Raw genomic sequence first — 26,497 nt, 5'->3', positions numbered from 1 at the left:
CCTTGTGGTTTTGATTTTTTAATACATTTCTCTCAGACTCTTTCAAGATACAGACACTAAGCTTTATGATTACACATTTTCCTACCTTTTCCTAAGAAATAACTCATGCCTACTTTCAGTCTTCTACTTTCTCAATAGAGAAAGCACAGGCAATATAGTCTATAAAAGTAAGGCATATATTTGAAACAACCCAATACATCTTACTGAGACCAAAATGGAAAAAAACAACACAATATCAGTAATGAAGATGTTGCATTACCTTTGTTATATCCAATAAAACATTTACGAACCAAAAAGCTCCAAACAGATCTCTCATCACAGAGAAAAGAAAGCAGTATTCTCAAGTTGTCTCTAACTCATAATACAAATTCATTATTTCTTACTATAACTCTAAAATCCAAGTCTCTAAAAATGTATAAAAAAAAAAAAATCTACCCTGGGGCTTCCCTGCTGGTTCAGTGGTTAAGAATCCACCTTGCAATGAAGGGGCCACCGGTTCAATCCCTGGTCCAGAAAGATTCCACATGCTGTGAAGCAACTAAGCCCACGTGCCACAAGTACTGAGCACATGGGTCCCAACTACTGAAGCCCGTGCACCCCAGTGCCTGTGCTCTGCAATGAGAGAAGTCACCTCAACAAGAAGCCTGCACACCACAATGAAGAGTAGCCCCCCAAATGGCCACAACTAGAGAAAGCCCACACACAGCAATGAAGACCTAATATAGCTGAAAATTTTTAAAAATCCACCTTGAATTTATGTAGAAAATCCCTATGGAATATATAAAGATGGGTCTTTAGAATAATGGCCCTTCTATTTATTTTTGACCTTTATTTATTCTGATGGTATGGAAAACAGATACATGAGTAAAGATAAACAGGATATTATTTCAGTATTTTAATTATTAATGAAATGCATTTAAATAGTATTTAAATATTAATGAAGTACCGGCATGATATTTTAAAGTAGAGGATGAACTATGTATTTCTTTTCTACTTTAAGTCAAAAGAGTTATAAAGGATCTTAATAAATGAATTGACAAAAGACATCATTCTCAAACTTGAGACTAGAAGGATCTTCCTAAGTTTTCATATAGTTTTTAAGATTATTTTATGATTTTAACTAAGGCAAATTAACATCACAGAAATGATGCACCCAGATAAATATATAATGCTACTATGACCAATTTCAAATAAAATAAATAAATCCACGTAAATCCACTTGTCTACTGCATAAAAAGGTTGATTCAAAACCACTTGCCATTTCTGCGGGAAGGCTTCTGCACTGCCACTGGTGGGCAAGATGGGGCAGGTGCTACCTCTGAAGAAGCAGTAGAGCCTGTATGATGAGCCTTTACCTTGTCAGCCCAACTGACCCCTGTGGGAGCCAGACGCGGAGCAGCCACTGTGCCAGATGAACCCCTATGGAGAAAATTACTGAATTTAATAAATCAAATTTATGTTAAAATTTTTAATATATACTTAATATATTTAAATTTTAAATGAATTATATGTGTGAATGTATATCCACACATACAGGATAACATACTATCATAGCAACTTAAGGCAAATATATTCATAAATATCCTGGATAATACTTCGTTAGTCCAGCATAACATATAGTATGGGAACAAATATCATATAAAAGCTGTCACTAATTCAGTTTAAAAGAAAATCTCAGTGAAATAGAGAATCTTTAAAAATATGCACATATATACCTGCACATATACCCTTTTTATTTTCATTTAAAACTCTTATGTATTAATAATATAAATGTCCATTAATTTGACCATATATCAACACAGGCACTATTAAAACAGGGTTTTTCACGTGTATTATTTCTTACATGAACCTCAAGTATGATGCCTCATTGACAATGTCCAATTTTGGGTTTTTTGAAATGGAGTGATAATTTAGTGACACCTATTAAATAAGAACCCAATTCTTCTCAACTTTAATAACCTCTCTAAGCTTTTATAGTTGTCCTATCCACTCCTCATTTGACAGCAAAACTTTAACAGATCACTTTATCAAAGCTTCCCAAAAACTCATCCTAGTTTTCACAGAAACAATGACTCATTTTACACTCATATTTTAGTGGTTTACTTAATATTTAAGTTATGAGTTAAAATACAGACAACTTAAATAAACAAGTTTGGTAACTAACTGCAGAGTCTAAAGCATTTAACTCAACCAGTAAGAAGAGAAGTGAGTATATATACTAAAGTCAGCCTATAAGCCACAGTTTTTCAGCATGCTTTATTATCATTTTATAATGATAATAAAGGGTGTCAATTAATTCAATGATACAACACATGAGGATCAATATGAGAACTTTATTATGTATCCATTAAAGACTTTCAGTGTTAAAATAAGCCATGCACCATACAAGACTCTCTGCACTACAGACCAATGGAATGCATTATAGGGGAATTTCTCTTAAAATGGTGCTTGAATATACAAACGTTTGCTTTTATTTGCTTATATATCTTTCCCCAACTCCACTAAAGTTCAATTATTATAAGGCTCCAAAGTCCATCAAACTTCACCTAGGGCAATACTATCTAATAATCTCATTTAAAGCAAAAAATTGATTCTACTGAATAACACTTAATGAGCTCTTACTAAGGGCTGAGTACAATGCTAGGTGCTTGGGATACAGAAAATATGACAAACATCTTGCCTTAAAGAAGGTCATAGTGTAAGAGCAAAAAATAAACATTAAAAACTTTAACACACTGAAAATCTAATAATAATATACATATATGCAAGGTCCAGCAGTAACAGGAGATGAAACTGACCGTGGACATGGAGACAGGAGCAATGAGAAGCCACGAAGAAAGGGTAAGTTTTAACCGAACAAAGATAACTGACCAAGCAAACTATTTACTGACCCTGACACTACAAACGTTAAGACTCACTCTAAATTACTAGAGATGATTTGGGAGAATGGCATTGAAACATGTATAATATCATGTAAGAATCGAATCGCCAGTCTATGTCCGATGCAAGATAAGGCACGCTTGGGGCTGGTACACGGGGATGACCCAGAGAGATGTTGTGGGGAGGGGGGTGGGAGGGGGGGTTCATGTTTGGGAACGCATGTACACCCGTGGTGGATTCATGTCAATGTATGGCAAAACCAATACAGAATTGTAAAGTAAAATTAAAAAAAAAAAAAAAGTACTAGAGTCCAAACATATTTATTTTTAAATGAGAATTTTGCAATGGAAATTTAAGGAAAACAACAATGATAACTTCCACGAACAACATCATAGCTGCCAGAGGTATCAACAGCATTTTGGGCAAACAGGGGCTAACTTAAAAGGCAAAGATGGAGAATGAGAAGTCCATGGGGGGCTTTGAAAAGTTGTAATACATTCTTGGAAATCAAGAACACACACATGTGCTGGGTTGTGTGCAAACTCAGGAAAGGTCTGAACCAGCCCTAATCTCTCACCTCTGACTGCCCTTGAGGCTCTGAGGAAGCAGGCATTGAGAGCAAAGTTAGAATTGTAAACTCCAGAGGACTGAAGACATGGTGATCAAACATAAAATTAGAAAAGAGCTAGGAGATTTAATGGATCAAGGCATTTAAGGAAATCTCTGTCAAATCATTAGCTGACAACTAACATAACTAAGAAGAGACTTCAGTGACTATAATAACAAAGAACATAGACTTCAGAAGACTAGTTCAAGAAAGTCACTAAACAAACAAATAGTAGCAAAACTACCACCACTAAACAGTGACAACAAATCCTGGCAAGTGTAGCAATCTGATCTCCAGAGCTATCACACTACTATTTAAAATATCCAGTTTTTAACAAAAGCCATAAGACATGCAAAGAAACAGGAAAGTATAGCCTACTCATGGACACACAAAAGAAAAGCAACCAAAACAAGTCCTGAAGGAAGCTTGAACATTGGAATTACTAGACAAAGACTTTTAACGAGCTATTATAAATATGTTCAAAGAATATTTAAAAACAAAACACAACCACATCTAAAAATAAAGTATGAGAAAAATGTTTCACCAAATACAGGGTATCAATAAAAATTAAATCAAATATGAAAAATAATCACAGAGACTTTCCTAGTGGTCTAGTGGCTAAGATTTTGTGCTCCCAGTTCACAGGGCTCAGGTTTGATCCCTGGTCAAGGAAGTAGACTCCAAACGCCACAACTAAAGATCCCACATGCCACAATGATGACTGAAGATCTCACGTGCTGCAACTAAGACCTGTTGCAGTCAAATACATAAACAAATAAATACTTTAAAAGAATTACATAGGTGTTCTGGAGTTGAAAAGTACAATAATGAAAATGGAAAATTCACCAGTGGGGCTCAACAGCAGAATTAAGCTTGCAAAATAAAGAATTAGCAAATTTAAAAAGAGGTAAATTGAGACTATCTAACCCAAAAAAACAGAAAGAAAAATGGATGCAGAAATTTGAACAGAGTCTTGAAGACTGGAACACCATCATGAGTAACACAATCCCAGTATGAGTGGGATTTCCAGAGAAGAGGAGAGAGAAAAAGGGACAGAAAGGGTATCTGTAGAAATAATGAACAAAAACTTACCAAATTTGATGAAAAACATTTATCTACAAATCTAAAAAAGCTCTACAAACGCCACACCTAAATACATCATAATCAAACTATTGAAAACAAAAGACAAAGAGAGAATCTTGAGAGCACCAAGAGAGAACTGAAGTATCTTATGAAACAATAACACCTTATATCTCATCAGAAGCCATGGAAGCCAGAAGCCAGTGAGAGGACATAGTCAAGTGCTAAAACAGAAACACTCTCAATCAAGAATTCTATGTACAGCAAAACTATCCTTCAGAAACCTGAAAGATAAACTAAGATATTCTCAGATAAACAAAACCTGAGAAAAACTGCTACCAGCAGACCTGCCTAGTAAGATATATTAAAGACAGCTCCAGTTGAATGATAGGCCACCAGACAGTAACCTGAATCCACATGAAGAGATAAAGGAACCACCAAAAGTAAATAACCACGTAGGTAAATACAAAAGACAACACAAACTTATTTCTTCTTATAACTCTTTTCTTCTCTTATGTGATATAAAAGACAACTTCATAAAATAGTAACTATAAAACTGTTGATAAGATTATAATGTATAAAGATATATTACTGTCCATATGACATATAAGACAGTTTATGATATATTTAGGTCATCTGTTGTGAAACTGACAATTCATGCTACTAATCATTTAGCATGAAATATGTTTCTGAGTTTTAACTTTGGGATCCTCTGTTTGAACATAAAATACTTCCTAAAAGTTAAAACTTTACTCTCCTGGATTTTAACTTTTTATTCAAACATAAACAAAAACATATACAAGGATATATTTATAGTGAAATGCACATTTTATAATACAAGTATATTGTCCACAAAAAATTTATTTACTATAATGTAAGCCTTAGTAGCCTTTTTTGAGTTCATCTCACCCAAAATTTAAGCTTCTTCGAGCATTTGATGTTACATTTATTCTATCTGTTGACGGACTTGGAATCACATGACGTCCTGGGGACATCTTCTTTACTTCCCATGCCAACGAAGTTGGTCTGCCAATTCAAGACACACAGAAGATTAAAAGAGAAAAGAAGCAGCGGCAGTGGTGGTGGTGGTGGTTGGGTAATCTCATCTTTTCTCTTTGTTGTTAAGTGCATGAAAACATAAGCAGATCACAACTTTTCCTTTGTACACTGTCTATCAGAAAGTTACTTACCATATTACCAGTAAGTAATTCCAGATGATTCATGGTCCAGGATTTTCCATCCACTATAGCAGGTTATGGGGTTACAAAGACACGACATAAACTACTTCTATTTTAAAAGCTTCCATACACCCAGCTAAAAACACATTAAAAAGGCAATGGTACTAATTTTGGCTACATGTATCCAGTATTGTTGGAGAGTTAAGAGTGTAGGGCAGAGATCAAGACAGACCGACAGTGCTGAGGGTTAAACTGAAGAATACACATTCATCCTCTACCTCACTCACAAGAGCAACATCATAGACATTTCACCGTTCTTTGCTAGAAAAGCTACCTATTCCTTCTTCTTCACTGGCCCCACACCAATCAGTTGATAGGATGCATAATCTCTACTTGAAAAAAATTTCCCCAAGCAATATCTTCTCTACCCTATGCCCTCAATCAGACCTCCATAACTCTCCAAATCTCCTAGCCTCTTACTCTTTATTCAATCTGCTAAGTCGCTTCAGTCGTGTCCAACTCTGTGCAACTCCATAGATGGCAGCCCACCAAGCTGCCCCGTCCCTGGGATTCTCCAGGCAAGAACACTGGAGTGGGTTGCCATTTCCTTCTCCAATGCATGAAAGTGAAAAGTGAAAGTGAAGTCGTTCAGTTGTGTCCGACTCTCAGCGACCCCATGGACTGCAGCCTACCAGGTTCCTCCATCCATGGGATTTTCCAGGCAAGAGTACTGGAGTGGGGTGCCATTGCCTTCTCCTTTTATTCAATCTAGTGACTGTGATTTTTTTCTCTCATTAAATGATAGTAATTTTCTCTCATTAAATGATAGTAATTACCAGAAAACAAGAAAATTCATATAGATGTTTATCCAAATAAAATCTAAAGCTTTTGATAATTTATTGCCAAATCATATGGGAAATAAAATTTGATGCATGAGATGATGAATGAAAGATGGATAATGCCACCTACAGGAAACTAAAGGTTGCTTTTTATATCTGTGCCTGTGGTCATGTATGGATGTGAGAGTTGGACTGTGAAGAAGGCTGAGCGCTGAAGAATTGATGCTTTTGAACTGTGGTGTTGGAGAAGACTCTTGAGAGTCCCTTGGACTGCAAGGAGATCCAACCAGTCCATTCTGAAGGAGATCAACCCTGGGATTTCTTTGGAAGGAATGATGCTAAAGCTGAAACTCCAGTACTTTGGCCACCTCATGCAAAGAGTTGACTCATTGGAAAAGACTGATGCTGGGAGGGATTGGGGCAGGAGGAGAAGGGGACGACCGAGGATGAGATGGCTGGATGGCATCACGGACTCGATGGGCGTGAGTCTGAGTGAATTCCGTGAGATGGTGATGGACAGGGAGGCCTGGCGTGCTGCAAGTCATGGGGTCGCAAAGAGTCGGACACGACTGAGCGACTGAACTGAACTGAGCTGCCTCAAGAGGCAAAGAGAAGAAATGCTGGGAAGTTCTTAACGTATAAAAAGTTGCCTCAGGGATTTCTCTGGTGGTCCAGTTATTAAGAATCTGACTTACAATGCAGAGGACATGGGTTCTATCCCTTATGAGAGAATTAAGATCTCACATGCCTAGGAGCAACTAAAGCCCCTGTACAACCGGAGAGCTCCTCTGTCACAACTACTGAAGTTCACATGCTCTGGGGCCCACACCTTGCAACTGGAGAGTCTATGTGCCACATTGAAAGATCCTGCATGTTGCAACTAAGACCCAATGCGGCCAAATAAATAAAATGTATTTTTTTAAAGTGTTGCCTCAGGTATATTTTCGAACCATGATGCCCGGATAGGCATAGCTGTTAAGCTTGGAGTTCACCTCAGAATGTTTCTCAATACAATCTTCAATATAGCCACTGCTAGCCTGTAGTTTGCAAGCAAGAAAAAAAACTAGTTAGCTTCTATAATGCATTGACAGTTACATTACAGACCCTTTTTAGATACAAGGAACAGAAACTTCATTAAGCTAAATAAAAAAAGAAAAAGATTTATTGCAAGGATATAAACTTAACAAGGATAAGGACATCCTCAAGGTGGCTCATGAGGATTAGGTATGGAAGAGGCAGGCTTTAAAGCAACACTCTCAGGCTTTAAAGCAACACCCTCAAACTCTGAAAGACCAGATGATTTCCCTCATATCTGCCCTCTCTGTACATCTATTCTGTTTTCTCTGAACCTGATTTCCTCTGCTTATCTTTTCAAGGGCAATACACAGTCACCAACTCCAAATCAGCATGATGATCTGGTTCAACCCCACTAAAGAATGTATCCCCCACTCCCACCCGATCTAATCACCTATTATCAAGGGGTAAAGGTGAAACTGCTTATTGCCCAGTTTCCTTGAATTTGGTTTCCTGGGAACCAAGACTTCCTGGATTTGTCCCTTGGGATTCCTTCACTCTCTTGGTTTCCCCCTGGGGTTGACAGACTAGGACGGGATAAAAGATGCCTTCTCAACAGGACAGCTCCACTCACTGAGATTGAACCAAGGTTAAATCCAAGGAAAAGCAGCAGCCTAGGCCTGTTTTCGCCAGGTAAAAGTGCATCACTGTAGCTTCATGTGAACTGACCCACTTCACAAAAGCTCAGGCTTCACTTATAAGTCTAAACTAAATAGCAAATTGTTGTTTTGCCTGTGCACATAACCAAAATACTAAACACAGTTGGATTATCCATCTCTGGAATATGTCTCGGCTCTCCCCACTGCCTTTCCTCGAGCCTGAGTAGCCAGCATCTAATGTATAAACTATACTGCTGAATCTCAACCTTCCCACACTACAGTCAGAAAGATCTTTAAAAAAAAAAAAAAAGTCTGATATGTAATCTCCTTACTTAAAAACCTTTATAGCCCAAAATAAACACTAAAGTGTTTATCACCTCTACAAAGTCCTACATAATCTGGTCTCGACCTACCTCTCTAGGTTCATCTCATGCTACTCTTTCCCTGTTCTGTTCACTCCAGCCCTGCTAAACTCTGAACTCCTGGACTATTCTGTGCTCTCCTGCACCTCCAGGATATCCTATACTGTCACCTCTACCTGGGATTACATTTTTCTTTTCTCCTTGTCAAGCTAACAGCTTCTTGGTATTTCTGCCTCACTGAAATATAAGCTCCTTGGGGGAAATCCTCCTGGGCTTAACAAACTGGTTGATGGTACCTTTTATTATACTCACAAAGTATAGTATGTTTCTTTGGGATGACTCTTTGTACACGGATAAGTATTTAACCTCAGTGTTTCCTGTCAATGCACTGTGCACTTCATGAGGGCAGGACTGCGTCTGTTTTTCTTAATCACAATAGTCCCAGAGCCTGGCACTGGGACCAATTCCAGATGAAAGTGTGCTGTGTGCAGCTCCCCAGCGTGCTGATTCCAAATGAAGGTTTCTAAAATAGCTCTGATCTTTCATTATTCCCCTAATCTCATCAATTTTCCTCACTGCCTACTACCTTAAGAAGAAATACTATACTTTTCCCTACTTTACTGTCACTTCGTATGCACGCTGAACTTCTATAGCTGTCCTTATTCCCTTCATTTGAAAGGCCAACTTTATTAAAATCCATCACATTTTTTAAACACTTCTACAACCTCCTCAAAATCTTTCCTGATCTGTTCCCCAAAGGAGATATGACTCTGTCCTCTGAACACCTATAATATTGACAATTTTTTCATAGTAATCAGTTCTATTTTATCCCACCCTTAGACTACAAATTCATGAAAGCAGTTAAGTGTATCTTACTCAGCAGTTACATTTCTGTACAAGATAATAAGTGCCTTGCACTAGTAGGTACCCAATAAAATACTTGTTACTGAACTTGAGAAATACAGCTCCCAACATTTAGATTTAGACAAGTTTCCAGTTAAGCTGAGGTCAAGTTCATTGTCAATTTTAATAAATGCTTTAGAACCTGCCAGCTGCTATAAATATAAAGACCAGAATTCATTACCTGCTTTGAGCATCTGTCTTCTCTAGCTTTTCCTGAAGTTGAATCCAGTCAATTAATGCTTTGAAATCTCTTACATAGTTATCCAGCATCATCAGCACCTCCTAATTCAATACAAACAACAAATATTAGATTCCATTCCGAAACTAAAGAGCTTCCAAGAAAAAAAATTTTAAAGGACTTAGGAATTAATAATTTTTACACTAATACTCCTCATTGAGGAAGCGGCAAAATCTACCGATATCTGGGGAGTGGGGGGTTATTTTCATTCTGTTTGGTAAGAAATTAGTGAAGCTCACAGTCTAAAGACCAAGAGATGGTATTGATATTCATTCTCAAGACTTTCTCAACTGAATATTCTTTTAATCTTTTTATTGCTATATTAATAAACAGAAAAGTATATGAAACATAAATGTACTGATAAATTATTTCAAAGTAAGGACTCATGCAGCCACCATCCAAGACAAAAAATTTAACACTATCAGTCTAAAAGTTCCCTGATGTCCCCCTCCAAATCACTGTTCCAAAGTAACCACTGCTTTGACTTCTAATAGTTTTATTTTGCCTGATTTTGAAATTTATAACATGAACTAATAGACTATGCATTATTTTGTGGTTTCTGTCGTACATTTGTTTATTGGATTCATCCATATTGCAGAATGTACCTGCCATTCACTTACTGTCATATTCCAAGGTCACTACTGAACAGTAGAATTCTGAATAGTATTCTATTAACATTTATTTACCCAATTTATAGTTTATCAAAATTTATTGGTTGTTATTTATTTTAATATTTATTTACCTAATATTTACACCATCTAATGTTGATGCACATTGAACTAATTTCCAAATTTGGGATATTACAAGTTATATGCTATTACTCATGTACATGTTCACTGCACATGTGTATTATTTCTGTTGAGTGTATGATCAAGAGTATAATTGCTGAGTCACAGAGTAAGCCTATGTTCCACTTGCATACACAGTAACAAACTGTTTTCCAAAGTGGTTGCCACACCCAGCAGCAGTGTATGTGAGCACTACTTGCTGCACACCCTCATCTATACCTGGAATTTCCATTTTGGGTCTTCTTTTTGTGTTTTTAACCTGAGCCATTCTGGCTGATGGGGCTGTAATGGTTTCATTTTGGTTTTAGTATGTGTTTCTCTGATTATTAATGATTCTCAGCACTTTTTCATATGCTTATCAGCCAACCTCTTTTTGTAAAGTGTTTTTTCAAGACTCATCCTGTTTTTCTAGTATCTTTCTCTTTTTGATGTGCAGAAGAACTTCTTTTGGATATATGCCTACTGTCGATTATATGTGCAGCACATATAAGCTCACCTTTTCATTCTTCTAATGGAATGGAATCTTTTGATGAACAGAAATTCCAAATTTCAAGGTGGTATAATTTATGACTGTTTTATCTAAAGACTGATATTATTTGTGTCATTTTTAAGTGTTCTTTTCCTATCACAAGGTCAGGAAGATTTCTCCAAAATTATCTTTTAAAGCATGGGTCTGTTTCTACAGTATCTCTTCTGTTACACTGGTCTATTCTTATACCAGTAGTAAATTATCATGCATTGCTGCTGCTGCTGCTGCTAAGTCGCTTCAGTCGTGTCCGACTCTGTGCGACCCCATAGACGGCAGCCCACCAGGCACCCCCATCCCTGGGATTCTCCAGGCAAGAACACTGGAGTGGGTTGCCATTTCCTTCTCCAATGTGTGAAAGTGAAAAGTGAAAGTGAAGTCACTCAGTCATGTCCAACTCTCAGCAACCCCATGGACTGCAGCCTTCCAGGCTCCTCCGTCCATGGGATTTTCCAGGCAAGAGTACTGGAGTGGGGTGCCATTGCCTTCTCCGTCATGCATTGGTACAGTTCTAAAATAAATCTCAAAACTCAGTAAATTCTCCAACTTTATCTTTGACCTCAAAGTTGTCTAGGCTAATTCCAGCCCTTTTTGCATTTCCATACAAATTTTAGAATCAGCTTGTCAAGTTCCCAAGGATAAAAAAATAGAATTTTAATTGCATTTGCATTGATTTTATAGATGAACTGAAAGAAAACTGATATTCTTATAACATTGTTTTTCTAGTCTTTACAGACCTATTGCTCTATATATTTATCTTACTCAGTGTGTCTCAATAATGTATTATATTTTTCTGTGTAGAGGTCTTATGTATCTTTTGTTAGACTCAACCCTAAGAATAAATGGTAGTTGCTTTAAAATTTTTTTCAGTTAATGTTGATTTTCCTGGATCTCCTAAGTGTGTTTATGTGTGTATATACATATATATAGATATGTGATCTGTAAATAATGACATACTTATTTTTCTCCATAAGTCTCATATCTTTTATGTCTTATTCTCTTATTCCTGTGCTGGCCCAAGGCTCAAGAAATAAAGACAGTGGCGGATCTTGTCTCCTTCACAATTTCAGAAGGAAAGCTCTCAATATCTCACCATTAAGCTTGATGTTTACTCTAGAATTTTTGGAAGATTCCTTAGATCACTAGAGATGTTCCCTGTTATTCTCAGTTTACTAGTTTTATCATGAATGGGTGCTGAATTTCACAAAGTATTTTTCCAAAATCACTGACATGATCATATGATTTTTCATCTTCACTCATCTAATATAGTAAATAACATTAATTTCATATTCTAAATGTTAAAGAAACATTGCAGGACTGCAAAGAACCTAACTTGATTGTGATGTACTATCCAATCTTCAAATCACTAGATTCAATACATCGTTATCTGGTTTAGGACTTATGCATCTGTACTTCAGTGTGGCCTATATTTTCCTTTCTCATAAGAGTTTTGGTTATCAAGGTTATGCTGAAAGGAATTCTCTATTTTTCTATGTTCTAGAAGAATGTGCATAATATAGGCTTTTTTTCCCTCAATTTTTATTAAGATATAATTCACAGACCATAAAATTCACCATTTTAAATTATGCAATTCAGAGCTGTGCACCATATATACACAGAATTATGCAACTGATTCCAGAACATTTATATCATTCCCCCGAAAGAAACCTTTAGCAGTCACTCCCCATTTTCCCTTCTCCCCAGCCTTTGGAAACCACTGATAACCTTCTATATCTATGGGCTGGCCTCTTCTGGACATTTCATATAAACAGAATCATATAATATGTGGTCTTTTGAGGTGGCTTCCTTTAGTCAGCATAATGTTTTCATAAGAAATGCTGGGCTGCTTGAAGCACATGCTGGAAGATTGCCAGGAGAAACAACAATAACCTCAGATATGCAGGTGACACCACCCTTATGGGAGAAAGTGAAGAGGAACTAAAAAGCCTCTTGATGAAAGTGAAAGAGGAGAGTGAAAAAGTTGGCTTAAAGCTCAGCATTCAAAAAACTAAGATCATGGCATCCAGTCCTACCACTTCATGGCAAATAGATGGGGAAACAGTTAATTCTGGGGGCTCCAAAATCACTGCAGATGGTGATTGCAGCCATGAAATTAAAAGATGCTTACTCCTTGGAAGGAAAGTTATGACCAACCTAGACAGCATATTAAAAAGCAGAGACATTACTTTACCCACAAAGATCCGTCTCGTCAAGGTTATGGTTTTTCCAGTAGTCATGTATGGATGTGAGAGTTGGACTAAAAAAGAAGGCTGAGCACTGAAGAACTGATGCTTTTGAACTCTTGGAGAAGACTCTTGAGAGTCCCTTGGACTGCAAGGAGATCCAACCAGTCCATCTTAAAGGAGATCAGTCCTGAGTGTTCATTGGAAGGACTGATGCTGAAGCTAAAACTCCAATACTTTGGCCACCTGATGCAAAGAGCTGAGTCATTTGAAATGACCCTGATGCTGGGAAAGGTTGAAGGCAGGAGGAGAAGGGGACGACAGAGGATGAGATGGTTGGATGGCATCACCAACTCAATGGAGATGAGTTTGAGGCTCTGGGAGTTGGTGATGGACAGGGAGGCCTGGTGTGCTGTGGTTCATGGGGTCACGAAAAGTCGACACGACTGAGGAAATGAACTGAACTGAATGTTTTCAAGGCTCATCTACCTGGTAGCATGCATCTGTACTCCATTCCTTTCTATAATTAATAACTGTGTAAACACAACTTCTTTTATTCACTTTCAGTTGATGGATATTTAGGCTGTTCTCACTTTTTGCCTATTATGAATGCTGCTGCTGGGAACATTCATGTACAAGGTTTTATGTGAACACGTTTCTAATTCTCTTGGGTGTATAAATGGATTTGGATTTCCTGGGCCACATGGTAACTCTAACATTTAACATTAACTACCAAAATTTTTTCCACAGTAGCTGTACCATTTTATATTGCCACTAGCAATATGAGAGGGTTGCATCTCCTTCAATCCTTACCAACATTTGCTATTTTCTGACTTCTTGACTCTAGTCAACCTAATGACAGTAAAGTGATACTGTTGTTTTTATTTGATTTTCCCTGATGACTAAAAATGTTGAACACATATTCATGTGCCCATGGACATTTGTATATCATCCATGCAAAAGTGTCTATTCAAATTCTTTGTCCATTTTTTAACTGGGCTATTTGTCTTTTTTATTTTTGGACTGCATTTTTCGTATATTCTGTATATTAGACTTATCAGACATATGGTTTAAAAATATTTTCTCTCATTCTGTGAGCTGTCTTTTCACTTGTGAGTGTCCTAATAACACATGTAAGTTTTAAATTCAGATGAAGTTCAATTTACATATTTTTTATTTGGTTACTTGTGCTCTGGGTATAATATTTGAGAAAGTATTGCCTACTCCAAGGTTACAAAGATTTACATCTATGTTTTCTTCAAAGTTCTATAGTTTTAGCTCTTACACTTAGGTCTTTGATCCATTTTCAGTTAAATTTTGCATATGGTGTGAGGTAGGGATCCAAATCCATTCTTTGTGTGTGGATATCTAGTTGTCCCAGCAATGTTTGCTGAAAGGCTGTTCTTTCCCCATGAAATAGTCTTGGCACCCTTGTCAAGAAAAACAATGATCAGGGCTTCCCTGTTGGCACACTTGCCAATGCAAGAGACATGGGTTCGATCCTTGGTCTTGGAGGATCCTACATGCAGTGGAGGAACTAAGCCCCTGTGTCACAACTATTGAGCCTGTGCTCTAGAGCCCAGGAATGGCAGCTACTGAGTCCACATGATGCAACTACTGAGACCTGTGCACCGCAGAGCTCTTCCTTTCTCTGCAGCGAGGAGCCACCACAATGAGAAGGCTTCACACTGTAACGAGAAAGCAGCCCCCACTTACTGCAACTACAGAAAAGCCTGCTCAGCAACAAAGAGCCAGAATAGCCCAAAATAAATAAATAAAAATATTCTAACAAGAAAAGTGACCACAGATCTTATGGATTTGTTGCCAAGATCTCTATGTCTATCTTTAGACATAGATCTACAGGCCTATCCTTATCCTGGCAACTCATCATTTTGATTATTATAGCTTTGAAGTAAGCTTGAATTCAGGAAGTGTGGGTCCTCCAGCTCACTCAGATTTTACCAACTGTTCCACTACTGAACTTTTGTTGTTGTTGTTCAGTCACTAAGTCGTGTCTGACTCTTTGTGACGCCATGGACTGTAGCACACCAGGCTTTCCTGCCCTCCACTATCTCCCAGAGTTTGCTCAAACTCATGTCCATTGCAAAGAAGGCAATGGCAACCCACTCTACTACTCTTGCCTAGAAAATCCCATGGACCGGGGAGCCTGGTAGGCGGCAGTCCATGGGGTCACAAAAGTCGGACATGACTGAGCGACTTCAATTTCACTTTTCACTTTATGCCAAGAAAGGTCCATCTAGTCAAAGCTATGGTTCTTCCAGTAGTCATGTACAGATGTGAGGGTTGGACCCTCAAGAAGGCTGAGCACTGAAGAACTGATGCTTTGGAGGAAATGAAGCACTGAAGGAAATGGCAACCCACTCCAGTGTTCTTGCTGGAGAATCCCAGGGACGGGGGAGCCTGGTGGGCTGCCATCTATGGGGTCGCACAGCATGGGACAAGACTGAAGCGACTTAGCAGCAGCAGCAGCAGCAGCACGTCCATTGAGTCAGTGATGCCATCCAACCATCTCATCCTCTGTCACCCCCTTCTTCTCCTGCCCTAAATCTTTCCCAATGTCAGGATCTTTTCCAATGATGCTCTTTGCATTAGGTGGCCAAAGTATTGGAACTTCAATTTAAACATCAGTCCTTCCAATAAATATTCGGGATTGATTTCCTTTAGGATTGACTAGTTCCATCTCCTTGCTGAACAAGGGACTCTCAAGAGTCTTCTCCAGCACTACAGCTTTGAAAGCATCAGTTCTTCAGTGCTCAGCCTTCTTGAGGGTCCAACTCTCACATCTGTACATGACTACTGGGAAAACCATAGCTTTGACTAGATGGACCTTTCTTGGCAAAGTGATGTCTCTGCTTTTCAATATGCTGTCTAGGTTTATCATAGCTTTTCTACCAAGAAGCAAGTGTCTTTTAATTTTGTGCCTGCAGTCATCAACGGCAGTGATTTTGGAGCCCAAGAGAATAGTCTCTCACTGTTTCCATTTATCCCCCACCAATTTACCATGAAGTGATGGGACTGGATGCCATGATCTTCATTTTTTGAATGTTGAGTTTTAACCCAGCTTTTCACTCTACTCTTTCACCTTCATCAAAAAAAAAAAAAAACACTCTCTAGTTCCTTTTCATTTTCTGCCAGTAGGGTAGTGTCATCTGCATAATATCTGAGGTTATTGATACTTCTCCCTTCAATCTTGATTCCAGCTTGTGAGCCATCTAGCCTGGCATTTCATGTGATGTATTCTGCATATAAGTTAAATAATCAGGGTGGCTTTAGAGAAGAAAAATAATCTAATCCAAGGCCCTACTGAGAATCATGCTTGTATTTAACTGTCCTGTCTTCCTCATTCTATTACTGCTCTTCCTCAGTCGTTCATGACCTCATATTTTTAAAGAATACAGGCAGTTATTTTGTAATATGTCAATCAATTTAAAGTCAAATTAAATGAATTCTCAGAAATACTACATTAGTGATGCTGTGGTCTTCTCAGTGCCTAATATAAAGAGGCACCCACTATGTATATGTCCTATTACTAATGATAATAAACTTGATAATTTGATAAGTGGTATCTAACAACTCCCCACTTAAACTTCATATTTTTCTCTGTACTTAAGAACTATCTTTTAGGGAGATATTCTGTAACTATAAATATCATGTTCTTCAACAAATTTCACTAATTTAAGATCCATTGGTGATTCTAGCCTGGATAAATTATTATAATAATTTCTAAATGATGATTTTCTAATTCCATCATTCCTTATACATTTATTACTTAGCATTCTGTTATAGAAAAGGTGCTTTCCCTTCTCCCTTATTTGACTATTTATTAATTTACTTATTCATAATAGTATGGATTCATCAATTTCTATATTCTTGAATGATCCATTACTATCATTATTTATTTTAATACTTGAATTGTTCCAGATTTGGCAAATGGGAAGTTGTTGATGCTGGCTTTTATGTATTTCTAACATGTTACCATTGTGTTGAAATAATTTTTGCTGTATTGGGTTAAATTTAAAATATTATATGTTATTTTCATATGTTTCTTTTTGCCTTTTTAATGTAACAAGTAGGAAATTTAGAAGTACCTATGTGGCTCATGTTATATTTCTATTGGGCAGCATGGACAGGTTATAGTAATGCGGCAAATCTAAAAAAGATGAGATATTTTTTAATGATAAGCTTCTGATTCTACTGTTTGATCCAGTAACTAACTGTACAAGTAAAATATTAGGCAGAGGTTGGTCTTAACAAAACATGACACATATAAAAAAGACTGTAATTTTACTTGACACTAAACTCAAGTTGAGTAAATAGTTTGCTGAGCCAGAGGAAAAAGTGAATATGGCCTCACACTTCAATAATACAATTATAATAGCAACTATGAAAAGGCTGGGGGTCTGATCAGCATAAGGTAAAATGAGACCACTTCCTCTGTGAGTTTTCTGTCTACATGAAATATTTTTTTTATTGCTAACCAGAATTTCCACTCTCTTTCTAGATTGGGGAATTGGGCTTTTGCACAGACAAAAGAGAAGATCTTTCTGCTCTCTACTACTTGCCAGTTAAGCACAGTAATATGATTGGAACTTAACCAATCAGACTCACTTGCCTGGGACTCTGAATCTCAAGCAAGCAAGGCAAAGATAAAGAGGAAATGGTGGTATTTAAAAAAAAATAGCAATACATCCTAGCCAGATGTTTCTCTGCAAACCCTCCCTGGTTTCTGCCTATTTTCTAACCCTGTTTCATGGATTTTAGTATCAAATCTGTGACCTATCTTCTCAAAAAATTAATTTTTCTATTTAATCAGCTAGAGTCTAATTCTGTTGCTAGCTACTTGCTAGCCACTAAGCCATGGTAAGCACAATTTAAGGAGGATAGATAGGTAAAGTAGAACACAATAAACCAAGTGTGATAACAAGGAAGGTTTTAACATCACATCATAGTAGGAACTACAGTAAGAACTGGATGACTAGGCTTAAAGACTAATGGGATGGTATGATAAACAGCTTCACATAAAAGAGGTTATCATAAAAGGGATTATATTATTTCCACATAAATACAAGTTACAGAACAAAGAATGCTTAGTGAAAATGACAGATTTTCACCTGCCAGAGCTGTCTCAAAAAGAGAATTAGTTACCAGAGGGAATATGGTCAAGGGTAACTGTATAATGGGTAAGTGGATTAGATAACTTTACTAACAGTTCTAAGATTCTATGATTTACTCACCAAAATAAAATTTGTCAGAAATCCACTATGTGTCAAAACACTGAATCAATGAAATTCAAACCACAAGAGAGATGTATTCAGTGATTTGAAACATCAGTAGCATGCTAGCAAATGCTGCTCTTTAGCCTGAGTGAACTAAACAGAAGATTATTCCCTCAGATGTCCAATGTCACATTTATCAGTGGTACTTTATGACAGAAATTAATTATAATTTATAATCCCTCTTAAAGCAAATTTCTACCCTCTCTAGTCTTGTTTAGAAATTTTTATTCTAAAAAAAAAAAAGAAATTTTTATTCTAAAGAATGGGCTGAATAAGTAAAACCAGTAGTGACAAAAGATGTTACATAATGAATAAATTTCAGAGGAATATCTAATGAATGAAGAAGTCACATAGTCTATAGTCAGTCACTTAATTTTCAAGATAACCCTGAGTTTAGTGATCTGGCTGTGACAGCACAGAACCCAAGCCCCGTGCATTGACTCCTGGCCTACTGCTCTTTCTGCTAAGTCATACCTCCAAGATGTTCTATACCAGCAGCAAGAAAAATAAAAAGAAGAAAAGATAGGAATGAAAAAAGTTACTAGCAAATCCATTATCAAGGGCATGCTTCCCTCCAGTGTTCTTCATCAACATTTTTTACATTTACTACTAAACTGAAGCTTTCTGAAATCAAATTTCTAAAAAATTAATAAGAATGGTTAGTTTTTTAAATAATCTTTAATTCTGCTAGCATATATGTGAAATCATCAGTTTAAAAAGAAATATATTTGGAAAAGTAAATGTCTAAAATTTTACCAGCATTTCTAAGGCAAATAATATAAAGCTGAATATATCAAAGGCCATTATAATTATGCATGATGTAACACCAGTTTTCATAATATGGGTTACCTGCATTCTGTTTATCAAATACAGCATTTGCACAGACACTAAGCCTCCAATAACAAAATACATTTCAAACTGACTGGATTTCACAGGAATCACTTCTAATTCAGTTTATCTGCACTCTAATTTTCCTCTTTAGACAATCCAAAATCACATTACTGTAACACTACATTCTACTCATCTCACAAAGACTTTTTTCTTAGCACTGACTAGTTTTACATGAGAGTGGCAATGGAAAAATTTTACACAAGAAAGATTTAAACGCATAAGCCACTAAGATCCACTCCATGTCTGACAAAAGGGAATTGATGTCAAGTTTAGCTATGTGCATACACTGCTTAACTGGCCATCGTTGCCATTTAAATGATAAGACAGAGAACTTTAAAGTGTATTCACTTTACCAGTATCATCCTATTCTCATCTTACTGTAAAGACATGCCAGTCTCACTTTACTATAAAAGGCAGCTTTCTAATTCTCCCAGAAGATGACTATCAGAAAATGACAGCCAGCTATAAAAACGGTTATTTGTTTTAAAAATATATTACTTTTCCATAACAAAGTATTGGACTCACGGTTTAGTATCAGTGGGCCTCAAAGACCTCAAAAACACTTTTCACTTACAATTTTTTTTTTTAAACATACAGGTACACTTTGGAAACCAGACCCAAAACTAATAATAAATATATGCCAAGTTATTCATAAATGAAATATAGTACCAACCTCACTTTAGTCATAAAAGTTATATTCTACTTTAAAAGACTCTCCTGACATAGAAGTACTGTTTATTTTCTTTCTAAGGTAATCTTATTGCCAAATCACTGGTAATGAAAGTTTTCTATGATCAGGAAAAGGAAAATTTTTTAAATTTAGTTGACTTCCTTTTCTCAATTCTACTAATACAATTCAAATTCTTTAATTAAATTCATTAACTTAAGCGACCTACTTTAGGGTACAGAAAGATTTAATTCACAATAATTTCCTTTAAAAGTTGTCTACTGATTTCCCTTTTCACTGAAAGAAAAAAAGAAGAAGAAGAAGAAACCCTCTAAAAGGCAAGAATATAAGCAGCTATACTTCTGATACAAGTTGGCACAGAGAAAGTACATTTGGTGGCTTAAACAACCTAGTTTAAGGAATGTTTAGCTCACTGTTATCAGAAATGATCAGAGTGGTACCATGCAGCTGTAACCTGAGTCATGTTTTACGAACAAGGGAATACAAACAAGACAAGCAGCTGGAGCAGCCTCACAGTCACTGATGCACATCTTTCTCCTTACAGCTATGAAGGCTATTTTGTTAAGCAGGACGAAACAGAACAAAAGTGGCTCTGAAAGTAATGTTATAGGCATTCAGATAACTACATATAGATGTACAGCTAAAATTACCAATTAGTTTACCAATTGGCTGCAACGGATTCGATCGGTTTGTAACTAATTCTAGTTACTGGCGCACAGCAGGATGGTTGGCGCCATCCCTCTGTCCTCCTGACACACAATACTAGGTGTACAGACCCTTGGGCCCAGACATCAATACAGCCCTCCAACTCAGCTGCAGGAATGAGTACAGTTGTGCCCTCTGTGATGATGGAAGAAGTGGAAATAACCATCACATGAGAAGTCAGTGATGAAGGGACTCTTACAAAAAGAAAATGCTTTACAAAAAGTGAAACAAGTTTTAAAAAGCATTTTTTAAACTGCTAATCTAATGTTTAAAAAAGAAATCATCTGAAAGCAAAATGGCAACTAAATCACTTTCAAAAACTGTCTAATAATAGTATTCACCCAGTCATCTTCATTCCGTTATCATTTTACCTCTTTCAAATATCTCCCCTTAATTCTCAATATAAGCAAGCTGGAAGAAGAATGCATACATAATATATTCAACAAATAAAAGCCTACCAAATGAAAATCTGCTAATGAAAAGCATTCTCCTATAATTTAATCCTTACCAGGATCTTTTTGGATAAATAAAATTTGCAGTTGCCTGGGTAGTGATACAAATATGTTGCTTCAGTGGCTAACTAATTTTTAATTGCAACTCATTTGGAAGTTGCTGGACCAGATGTTCTTATGCTATTTCCCATTATGAAAACCGAGAGACCTACTGTGACTAAATGTAAGTAGACAAAAATGCTCAAAACGATTATTATAATGCTCAAAATCAACATTGCTGTTGCTGTTCAGTCGTGTCTGACTCTTTGCTACCCCATGGACTGCATCACACCGGGCTTCTGTGTACTTCACTATCTCCCTGAGATTGCTCAAACTCATGCCCATCGAGTTGATGACATCATCCAACCATCTCGTCCTCTGTTGTCCCCTTCTCCTCCTGCCTTCGACTTTTCCCAGCATCAGGGTCTTTTTCAGTGAGCTGGCTCTTCAAATCGGGTGGCCAAAGTATTGGAGCTTCAGCATCAGCATCAGTCCTTGCAATGAATATTCATGGTTGATTTCCTTTAGGATTGACTGGTTTGTTCATGCAGTCCAAGGGAGTCTCAAGAGTATTCTCAAACACCACAATTCAAAAGCATCAATTCTTCGGCATCCAGCTTTTCTTATGGTCCAACTCTCACATCCATACACGACTAATGGAAAAACCATAGCTTTGACTATACAAACCTTTGTTGACAAAGTTATGTTTCTGCTTTTTAATATGCTGTCTAGGACTGTCATAGCTTTTCTTCCAAGGAGAAGCATCTTTTAATTTCACAGCTGGAGTCAGCATCTGCAGTGATTTTGGAGGCCAAAAAAATAACGTCTGTCACTGTTTCCAATTTTTCCCCATCTATTTGCCATAAAGTGATGGGACTGGATGTCATGACCTTTGTTTTCTGAATGTTGAGTTTTAAACCAGATTTTCACTCTCCTCTTTCACCTTCATTAAGTGGCTCTTTAGTTGCTCTTCGATTTCTGCCAGTAGGGTGGTGTTATCTGCATATCTTAGTTTATGCTGGTTTCTCCCAGCAATCTTGAGTCCAGCTTGAGCTTCATGCAGCCCGGCATTTCACATGATGTACTCTGCACAGAAGTTAAGTAAGCAGGGTGACAATATACAGCCTTGATGTACTCCTTTCCCAACTTTGAACCAGTCTGTTGTTCCATGTCTGGTTCTAACTGTTGCTTCTTGATCTCCATACAGGTTTCTCAGAAGGCAGGTAAGGTGGTCTGGTATTCCTATCTCTTTAAGAATTTTCCACAATTTGTTGTGATCCACACAATCAAAGGCTTTAGCAAAGTCAATGAAGCAGAAGTAGACGTTTTTCTGGAATTCCCTTGCTTTTTCTATGATCCAGCATATGTTGGCAATTTGATCTCTGGTTCCTCTGCCTTTTCTAAATATAGCTTGTACATCTGAAAGTTCTCAGTTCATGTACTGTTAAAACCTGACTTGAAGGATTTTGAGTGTTCTCTTGCTAATTGACTATGCTCCAATATAAAATAAAAAGTTTAAAATTAAATTAAATTGAAAAAATACAACACATATAATTAATAATAAGACAGTAAAATGTATAAAGCAAAAATTCCCCAAAATTCAAAGAGATATTGAAGAAATTGCAATAGTAGTGGGAGACTAAAATATTTCAGTGTCTGAGAGATCAAGGACATTAAAAAAACAAGCTAATAATTTAGAATATGTAAACAGTAACTTTAAAAATATAAACATTAATTTTTATCTATAGAGAATCCACTTTACCTACTCCTATCTTGTTCAAAGGGTATTTGCAAATACTTAACTTCTTTACTTTATCCACATCTATCAGGCTTCTGTGACAGCCATTTCCTTCCCCATGAAACTTCAGTTCCATGGTCCACTATTCTAACTATTCTCTTAACCTCTTCAATCTTTTACTTAATGAAATTCCACTGAATTCTGCCTTAAAAACACCAACCCATGACTAATTCATCTACCCGCCATCTTTGGGCGTTTTTAGCAAGTCACTTTTTAGCAAGTCACTTACTAGCATTCAGTCACTGTAGAAGAGAATCACATAACTGTGTAGACGTATCTTTACCCCAACAATGTATGTGGTCTCACTGCTTCACACAGACATTTAACATCTATTTTCTATTTATCTACACAGTATATATCTATTACAGTGTTCCAGTTCCAGTTCCAAGAACTGATGACAGAGTGGTAAACGAGACAGTGTGGTTTCTGTCTTCTGGGAGCTTAATGTCTAGTAAGGGAGACAGATATAAAAACAACAAAATAAACAATTATGTAGTTTCAACTGTGATAAAATGTTTCTAGGGAAAGTATGCTATGAGAGTACAGTCAGGCCATACGTGCCCAAGCAGAACCCATGGATATCCAGGGCTGAATGTATTACATCATTTTATAAAAGGGGCTCGAGCATCTGTGGATATTGGTATCCACATGGCAAGGGTAGGAGAGGTGTCTTGGAACCAATCCCATGCAGATATGAGGGTGGACTCTATATTGGCAGGGAACCTGATTTAATCTGAAACATGATAAGCTCCCCTGAGAAAGTGACACTTAAATTGAAACCTATACTAGGAATGGGAGGTAGGTAAAAGGGATGGGGGAGGTGAAGAGGTGCTGGGCAAGAAGAGTGAGGATGAGTGTCTCGGCAAAAAAAAATCAGAATGTGGAAAGGTCTGAAGACTTGCGGGTACCTGGCATGTTTGAGTAATCGAAAGAAGGCTGGTTTAAATGAGGCAGAAGGGAGGAGAGAAAAGTGGTGTGAAATGAGGTTTACACAAATCAACTCACTCAAGATTTGAAGGTCATGCTGGAGATTTTAATGCACAGAGCAAAGGGAAACTTTGGAGGAGCTATAATCAAAGAAATCAGAGCTCATGTTTGTTTTAAGTATCAGTTTGCCTATCACATAGAGAATGGATTGGAAGGATGCAGGGAGTCCTGCTGAAAGATTTCAATTGTGATCCAGGGATTTTACTAATATAATGGCAGCTTGGACTAGAATGGTAGCAGTAGAGAATAAGAGAAGTGGACAGGCTGGAAAGATTTAGGAGGTAATACTCAATGAGTATTAAAAAGCAGAGACATTACTTTGCCAACAAAGGTCTATCAAGTCAAAGCTATGGCTTTTCCAGTACAGATGTGAGAGTTGGACTATAAAGAAAACTGAGCACCGAAGAATTGATACTCTTGAACTGTGGTGATAGAGAAGACTCTTGAGAGTCCCTTAGACAGCAAGAAGATAAAACCAGTCCATCCTAAAGGAAATAAGTCCTGAATATTCATTGGAAGGACTGATGCTGAAGCTGAAACTCCAATATTTTGGCTACTTGATGCAAAGAACTGACTCACTGGAAAAGACCCTGATGCTGGGAAAGGTTGAAGGCAGGAGAAGGGGACAACAGAGGATGAAATGGTTGGATGGCATCACCAACTCAATGGACATGAGTTTGAGTGAGCTCCAGGAGTTGCTGATGGACAGGAAAGCCTGGGGTGCTGCAGCCCATTGAGTCATCAGTAGGACACGACTGAGCGACTGAACTGAATTGAACTCAAAGAGGTCCATTCATTGGACAGTGGCTGGTGTGGAGTAAAGGGAGGAAGATGGAGGGACTACCTGCCAATTCAGGGAAGAAAAATATACCTCCAGGTTTAGGGTAGAAGGAGTCATCATGATCTTGTTTCTATACACATCAGTTTGACATGCTTATGAAATATCCAAGTGGAGATGCCAACGAGGCTATTTGGATATACAAGTCTGAAAATCAGAAGAGAAGTATAGGCTAGAGATATAAATTTAAGAATCATCAGAAAATCAACAATAAATTAAACCATGGCATGGAGAAAACGCAGAGGGAGAAACTAATAGTGAGAAAAGAAGATGGTCTAAGATGAGCCTTAATGCATTCCCAAAAAGCTAAAGGTCAGGTGGAAAAGGAAAAGCCAACTAAGAGGAAGCAGAGGCAGCAACCAACCAAGAAGGAAGAAAACTAGCAGTGGTGGTTCTATAAAAGCCAAAGGAGAGAGTGCTGCAAGAGGGAGTGGTCAACAGTGTGAAATGCCACTCAGAGGTCAAAGGAGGGACAGAAAAACACCCACTGGACTGAGCAACGCTGAGTGACTTTTTAAGAGTTTAATAGGAGCTCTGATAGGGATGTGACACCAGGTTGGAGTAGACGAATGAGTTCCTGAGGAAAAAGGAGATGGAGGCCGCAAAAAGGCAGCCGTCTTCTAAGAAACTTGGCTAAGAAGGAGAGAAGGAAAAGGGGGTCTGGGACAGTAGATGAAAGGATAAGTAAAACAGAGATAGGGTTTGGGGGTTTCTTTTTATTGTTTTTATTGTTGCAGTTTAGAATGGAAGAGAAATAAGCAAGTAGTGTGCTGATGGGAGAAGACTCTAATAAGGACAATTGAACACACAGGAAAGAGTAGAATTTCCAGTCTCAACTGTGACCTTCAAGGTTGCTGGGCAACCCTGTGGCTTCCAAAAGTCTGCCCTTTCATTCTCCATCACAATTATTTCAGATCTTTCCACCCTCTTCCAACTTCCAACCTCACACCTCCTACTTCTTGAAAATATAAAAAGGCAAAGAACTCCTCAAATGGAATTTCAAATTCTTTTCACAAGTTTCCACCTTGATCCCATCTGTTCTTATTCCCTCTTAAATGCCAAGCTTTCTCTCAGCTGCAGTCATTCTTAACCTATGTACCACTCCTTCTTCTTCCACGGCCTTTGGGACGTTCCTATTCTCCTATATTCTTCCTGCTTCTATAATGATTCTTCTGTGTTCTGGATCTATATTCCCCTATCTCCATCTGTGACTTCTCCTTTCATCTAATTATAAAATTTATTTTCTTTTTATTGTATGTTATACTTTTCTAAGCATTTTCTCACATATCATTTTGATCCTGACTTAACTTGTTGAAATGAGAAGTCTCAACTTTTGAGATATAAACATAGAATACTTTTATCTTTTTCCACATATAACTAGCTACTCAGCTGAATCCTAAACCTGCTGAGTATGCTCAGTGAAATCCACAATTTTTCAGTCACATTCAATTATCAAAGTTTGATTTTTAAATCCTATCTTCAGACAATCTGCCTACTGTTGTCTGACAACCTAGCACAGGTGAGAATTAGATGGCCTTTAGCAGA

The 26,497-nt window shown here is 37.4% G+C and overlaps 1 protein-coding gene across 3 annotated transcripts in view; it reads right to left on the bottom strand.

The window, feature by feature from the left end:
- The window catches only part of SCAPER (S-phase cyclin A associated protein in the ER), a 389,138-nt gene that overhangs the window by 307,733 nt on the left and 54,908 nt on the right, over positions 1-26,497 (bottom strand). For all 3 annotated transcript variants that reach the window (XM_040257316.1, XM_040257318.1, XM_040257317.1), the window contains exons 6-8: positions 9,704-9,804; positions 5,477-5,593; positions 1,259-1,419 (exon numbers count right to left, since the gene is read on the bottom strand). In XM_040257316.1, the coding sequence (XP_040113250.1) occupies positions 1,259-1,419; positions 5,477-5,593; positions 9,704-9,804 (379 nt within the window). The remainder of the gene's footprint in view (positions 1-1,258; positions 1,420-5,476; positions 5,594-9,703; positions 9,805-26,497) is intronic.

The sequence above is a fragment of the Oryx dammah genome, unplaced genomic scaffold, assembly GCF_014754425.2.
Source record: "Oryx dammah isolate SB20612 unplaced genomic scaffold, SCBI_Odam_1.1 HiC_scaffold_16, whole genome shotgun sequence".
NCBI lineage: Eukaryota > Metazoa > Chordata > Mammalia > Artiodactyla > Bovidae > Oryx > Oryx dammah.
The sequence above is the reverse complement of the archived record's forward strand: the minus strand, read 5'-3'. Positions and strand labels throughout refer to the sequence as shown.